Source organism: Centruroides vittatus, unplaced genomic scaffold (genome assembly GCF_030686945.1).
Source record: "Centruroides vittatus isolate TY-2023 unplaced genomic scaffold, ASM3068694v2 scaffold_1209, whole genome shotgun sequence".
Taxonomy (NCBI): domain Eukaryota; kingdom Metazoa; phylum Arthropoda; class Arachnida; order Scorpiones; family Buthidae; genus Centruroides; species Centruroides vittatus.
The window spans coordinates 749,681-756,670 of NW_027122673.1; the positions used below are offsets into that span (position 1 = coordinate 749,681).

The following is a 6,990-nucleotide window of genomic DNA, read 5'->3' on the forward strand; positions in this document are numbered from 1 at the left end:
GTTTTTCTTTAATCTCAAGAACGGAGTTAGATAGACAAAAAACAAGACCAGATATGGAAACCTTAGGGACGGGAGGCCCTATTAACTATATACGAGTTTTTGACGCAAACCGGTAGTCGTGTTATTTCAATTCAATAATTTTCCCGCAAGGTGTTAAATGACCGGCACGAGCCAGGTCGTAATGAGTAACGAGCCAGTCGGATTCAAAGTGTCATCGAGTTTATTCCTTATGTGTAAACTTTTACTTAATCGTCCTGTATATTTTTCTACGATATAAAAATTTCAATACAAAACACCTACAGTACAGTATCAATTTCTTTTATTCATTAGAATCAGATTAAAACAAATTACAATATGTAGACAGATATCAATAAATATATAGTAGTAAACTACTATCTATAATGAGCCTGATCATAGTTACTAATGTATTTACACATTTTTACTTTTATAAAAAAGTTTACTATTACCATTATATTGAACACACTAAGGAAAACTACACAGGATCTTCCAAGAAATGCCACCATTTTAAATTATGTTAATTACATTCTAAAGGCACATCTACACGTTGGTTATTTGCCGAATACAAAATATTTGCCTTTCACCACAGCACTTGCCAAACTGTGTCACTTGGCTCGTGCACAGTACACGCATTCGAGATATGCCAAGTGTCGGTTCGACATCTAGAAAATGGACAATTCTCAAACAGTAATTTTGTGCTCTCTGCTTTTATAAATACAAACTGTTTGCATCTATTAATGAAAAGGATGCCAAAAAGAAGGTTGTGGATGGTATCGCTACAATTGTCGCAAGTAAACCGTCCACACTACTCGATATTTGCCCAGTATTTGGCGAGTAAGAAATGTATAGATGTGCCCTAATGTACGTTAAAACATTGGAAAACTGTTCAAGTTTCACATTTGCCCATTACAATTTCTCAATGTGTGCATCTTGTGTCACGTGGCACGCACCTGACCGATACTCAAATTCTTCCTAAGCTCACTATGGCGTATCTGTTGTCACTCTTCCTGCGGCATCCACAATTCTACACTTCCGCAAATTACTCACGTTGCACAACGAGTGATTTTCTAGGATAGGTTTTTGCCTTCGCAAGACACAAATTACCTTCTCGTTGCAAAGTCACCATTTTCATTTATGGTGCTTCATAGAGGTAGTAGATGACAAGAAGTTTGAATGAGAGAGATGCTTTCAAATGTACAAATAAGGTAAAACACCGTTTAAGATCCTTATCAATACTGATTTCAATGGAACAGATATAACTCAGAAGACAGATTTCTCTTATTCATTTATGTCAATTATGCATTTTCATAACTTGATATAAAACTCGGACAATCGCTCTATCGATTGGTATACATCGCATACTTCTCAGATAATAATTAACATAATTGCAGTAGTGTAAAACGGTAACGTTCATTTTGGAATACACTGTATTTCAAAAGCTTTTTTTCTTTGTGTGATAATTATTAAGTATGTTAACCGGTGTTAAGGAATAGTCGAATCGTTTCGGATACAACATTGAGACGGTGCAGTTTTCCAGTTATAAATATAAGAAATTCTTCTTCTAAATTCTTTATTACATAAGTTACCATTCTCGATGAGATTTTTATGTTTTTCAACCATTTGTTGGATGTTTTGCTTATGAGTGATAAGGTAGCTGTTAAAACATCCACGTGACTGAAATTCCGTATCAAAATTTGGATCGTGAACTCTGTTTATGTTTAAAGGAGATAACCAAACACCCAACGAAACGTCTTCGCTATTATAAAGTTGTAGGTAATCTGCATTTTTAACTACGAATTTCACTAAATCAGAAGATAAGACGTAACCGCCGCCTCTTGCATAAGGCAAATAATAATCGCACAGGAACCAATTTTCTTCTTTCCACTGGCCTCTATGTTTTACGCGCGATCGTCCGTCGAAAAATCCCCAATACAGTCTCTGTTTATTAGTCATCAGTAATAACTTATTATAAATGAGATCTAATTGAGCGAAACTATCGTCATCTACCTTTGCGACAAATTTAAAGTTAACGTTACTGTCCAGCCAGATCATAGACTGAATTAATTTGGAAGTCAGTTCTGCGTAATAGTCCTTAAGCGACGAGAGGAGAAGTAAATCGTTATTTACGTAATTCTCTTCTTTTAGTTCTTGTTGTTCTAGTAAAGATAACGATGCCGTACCGATAACGAAAAAGTGCAAAATTTCGTAATTTGTTTTCAACCACGTCGACCGTATGGCACTTCTTCGATCTTTATTGGTAGGACTGCTGAAGATTAATACTACTAAGAAAGTATTGAGAGGACGTTTATCTTGCCATTCGGATACAGATTTTTTCGAGCCCTCTCTTTCGTAAAACACATTTTTAAGTGCATATTCTTTACAGCAATCTTCGTCGTACCAGCTGTGTGTCAGCAACATTCCTAAAAATAACCCAAGAAAAAATACTATTCCTAAAATACAAAAAAAAAGTAAATTAAATTTGAATCTGAAGACTGTCATCTTATTTGACACGAAAAATCCAGTATCCGAACTGCATTTTGACAGTCATGCTGACACATGATAGACGATTGCAGAAATTACAAATACTTTCCTAAAAAAAAGAAAAAGATTTGTAAAAATTTTATGCGAAGCCACATAGAGATAATTAAAGTTTCAGTTTAAGATTAATTTACCGTATATCTCGGCGGATAAGACGATAGTTGAACCATAAAAAATGGCCCCGAAAATCCGGGGTCGTCTTATAGGACAGATACAAAAGAATTAGATTGAAATTTATATAAATTAAAACCATTATAAAAAGACAGACAAACCGTAATTATTTACTAGAAGAGAGTAGGGTATGTGCACGAAATAGAATAGCCCATACAATGTTTTTGTGAATAGTCATGGTCATTACCCGAATGCCCGAATTAGTGCGAATATTTGCAAAAATCGCCAGATGCAAGAAAATAAAATTTGTTCATTCAAAAAATTACAAATAGGACATAATTTCATATACGCTATACAGTATTATTATTCAGATAATTATTGCTGATCTAAATTCATAGGCCGTTGATAGTTTGGGGGTCGTCTTATAGGACAGATATATGCTAAAACTATAAAACTTTGACGAAAATTTATACATCGTCTTCTCTGAAGGTCGTCTTATCCGCCGAGATATACGGTAATTAACTTTAAAATCAAATGAGCATTCGTTCTTTGCTCTACACAAGATTTCTGTCTTCACTGAGTTCCAGTTAAAACACATTACATTTTGATAAATACACAGGGAATCTGGAACCATAGGAGTTATGTTTATCTTTCTTTATTCTTTCACATGTACTGTATACGGCACTGAGTAAGAAGGAATGAATTCAAGTTACTTTGATGACAGGGTCTTGAAGTCAGAATGAAGTTATTGAAGAGTTTAACAAGCTTTGTTCAGTCTTAGATTCAAATTGTTCAAGCATCGTGCGACAAATCTTTTCTTTTTCCCAGATAGAGAAACAGTGCATAGACGCGGTGCACCCTATATCTGTGTGAAAATGGACACCTCCAGCCGGGAGTGCAAATTCTTCCATTTCAAGCACCAGCTGGAGCGTCCATTTTCACACAGATATCGGACGCAAGGTGTCCATAAAAGCTTCATTTAGACTTCCCTCCGACCACAAACAGCAGTCTGGGTGCAGCTTGTTAAAGTTTTCAGTAACTTTACACTGACTTCGGATCCTCACCATCAAAATTTATTCCTCCTTACTTAGAGCCATGTAAAATCTGTAGCATCTGTAAAAGAACAAATATAACTCATAATTCCTATGGTTCCAGACTTATGGAACATCCTGTATACAATTCTCAAAATAGATTACTAAAATATTTAGCTTAAAGGCTGACATACATTATATACTGACTCCATGTTTAGAATCACATGCAGTTTGTTCTGAATCATGTTCCAAATCTGTTAACAACAAAATAACAGATTTTTCAAAGAAATGGTCTGATAATAAAACTAGGAAGGAAGCTTTGAAAATGTTCACCTGAAATTATTAAATGACTCCTATAAGATGTATTAAAGTGTTACAATCTCTATGCAGCCAAGATAAAGAAGAAAACAGCCGAGCAACATTTAATCCCTATGTAATGAGATCAATAAATTGAAAATAATGTTATTTCAAAGATAAAATAAATGATGGAACACGCAGGCGGATATTTTTCATTTAGAACACAATAATACATTGATTGAAACGAGAGAAAACACAAGGGTCCCGTGCGGAGAAATTTTGCACCAAATCCATCTCTTAACGAAATGCGTGAACTGGCCCAGTCTTCTTGTCTAATAAATACCAGTCTGTAGGTGCTGGTGCAGAATTCCATGTTTAAATTTTGTACATGAAAATATCTATCTGTTCTGGTCCTAAGATCATTCAACCAACTTTGTTATTAATTCACGTGTCTGCAATAGTGGATCTAAAGGAAAAGCACAAGTATATTTGTGCTTTTCCTTTAGATCCACTTCCCAAAGCTTCCTTTAATATGAATGCACTAGCCACTATATTTACTGGCTGAATTAATCAATGCACCTTTAGCAGTGACATTTAAAAAACACTAAGGTGTTTAATCTAGTTAATGGGCCATCCCCTGGTACAGACAGTTAAAAGCAGAATCGCATTTCAAACCGTCAACTTTCATCTAAATCGAAAACATCAGCGTTCTTTAAACTTCACCCAATGTTAGAAGTGTCGATTAACTCATCCGAAACTTTACGGTAAAATTTCAGTTCCGAACAATGGGTTTGGACCCGAAATATTACTTCCTAGACCGAGGATGACAAATCCGTCGCAGGTAACGTATAATGTGATTTTCATTTATCGCCCAACTACCGTTTTATCAGACAGCATTTTTACATTTATTCAAATTAAACCAAATTCCTTTAATTTCTTTAAATATCTTTATTTGAAGCCTAAAACTTTGACGGGCACAAATGTCGTTAAAACTAAGTACGCGAGCTCGAAAAGGTTTGCCGTCCCCGCCCCAGACAACCGGAGAAGTCGGATCCACACCACTAATTACGATCCTGGAGATATTTTCCTCGACCGAGCTGCTCGTTAAACGTGCAACAGATTTAATGAAGCATGAGGCGAGACTCCAATCGTATCCCAATGGTGCGATGGTATTTTACGAGCCTTTAGCCACTCTGAGAAAGCAAAAAATGGTCGATTTTTAGCGTTGTTTCAAGAAACAGTTCCAGAACTTCACCCCGTTGTTGCGGGTCTTCGAAATTCCGGAGAGGAGTGATATCGAAGGTTGTATCTCGTAAAGGGTCACACGTGTACCATCGGTTCGAGTTTTTTGCTCTTATGGGTGCAGTCTACAGTTCTGATAAGGTCCCAACCACCAAATCTATACGAAGCGTTGGGACCTTATAACAACATTATACATGAGCACGTGACTAACTTGGCCACGTGCTCGTGTAGAACGTTATTTTTCGGTTTCATTTCTGCAGTTAAGATGTCAAATGTTTTGTTAAATATTACAACTGAATGATATACAATAATAATATTTCAATAAATAATAAAAATAGAGAATGAAGCAGAAAATAAAATTATAAATTTAGATTTTTAATTTCTCGTAAAATTCGCCATTAAATAACGAAAAATCGAGAAACCACGTGGTTTTACAGGAACGTTACTTATACGACTCGAAATTATAATTAATAAAATATTTAAATAATGTACTTACCTAATTAAACGAATTTGTTAAAATTAAAACTAAAAATTTTCAATCATTCTGTTTTATTTCGAACGGATTTGGTAAAACCCCGCACCAGTACTTTCGCTTACCGTTTGGGCTACTTCTGTCATACAGACGGAAGGAATTCGGCAAAAACCTTACTCTTACCCCCTCTAGTGGTGTTAAAATTATTTTCATTAAAAAAAAAAAATATATATATATATATATATAATAATAAAATTTCGTCTGTAGAAACATTTTATATAATTTAAATATTTTCCTTTATAACTTTGCCGACCTCCGGGCACTAATTTCACGAGCCCGTAACGGACCGCCCATTTCTGTTTTTTTCGATTGCCCGGATTCAATCCCGGGTCCCTCAGAGCGCGTCGGCGACCGAGTGTCAATTAAATACATTTATTTTGTTGAACGTCAACAGAAATTCGAAGATAATACACCAATATATATTATTTTCTCTCTCTTTATCGGTCACTTAAATTAGTTTAGCGGCAAATTTATATAACTCGATTGATAGCGATGGCGTTTGCGACGATGCAAAATGTCCACGTCACCGAATTAACGCCATGTTAATTATAATTATAATGGCTTAAATTTGCAAATTTAAGCTTCTTACGAATGTGTAGAAAAAGTATATTGAAAATATAAAACAACGTTTTCTCGACTAGAAAAAATAAAACAATAGTATATTTTTTACTCTTCCTGCCTCGTGGGCACTAGCCTTTTCAATCATAAGGAACCATGTCCACAGTGGGGATGGGCCCGACCATCCATGAAAAATTCCTGCGATTACTCGTCTGGATTTGATCCCGGGTTCCCCAGAGTAGGCTAACGCCTTAACTTCCTCAAATATTTTAAAGTTGTTCTGCCCTGTGGGCATTAAGAGAGCCTTTTAGCAAGCCCATTATGGGTTTGGCCAGGTGGCCAAATCCTAAAAAGTCTAGTCCGTGGTGGAGCAGTCGGGTGGAGGAGGACAAGGCCCGACATACCCACATACCTAATAGAAGTTTCCTGGGTTGCTCGTCCAGATTCAATCTCGGTTTCCCCAGAGTGGTTAAGGCTGCACTTAAATATTCGGCTGCTGACTGTCAGTATTTATGGATCAGAAATTATTACTCTGGTAACAAGTTTTTAGCAATATGCCATTTTCCAATATCTCTGTTAAGTGTACGGTACAATAATTTAGTTATATTTTGCTCACAAACATCGTTCTAAATATCATGCTTATCTTCGGTCGTCATCTTATAC

The 6,990-nt window shown here is 35.8% G+C and overlaps 1 protein-coding gene across 2 annotated transcripts; it reads right to left on the reverse strand.

Annotated features, from left to right (window-relative positions):
• Positions 1-302: 302 nt before the first annotated feature.
• On the reverse strand, positions 303-5,845 carry LOC136986823 (beta-1,3-galactosyltransferase 6-like). Of its 2 annotated transcripts, none has more exons than XM_067284438.1 (2): positions 5,734-5,845; positions 303-2,438 (listed from the first exon to the last, which is right to left on the reverse strand). In XM_067284438.1, exon 2 carries the CDS (start codon positions 2,434-2,436, stop codon positions 1,501-1,503), a length of 936 nt encoding a protein of 311 aa, XP_067140539.1. In that variant the 5' UTR covers positions 2,437-2,438; positions 5,734-5,845; the 3' UTR covers positions 303-1,500. The 2 variants fall into 2 exon arrangements, with proteins under 2 accessions (XP_067140539.1, XP_067140538.1); XM_067284437.1 differs by having other exon boundaries at positions 303-2,608.
• Positions 5,846-6,990: the final 1,145 nt, after the last annotated feature.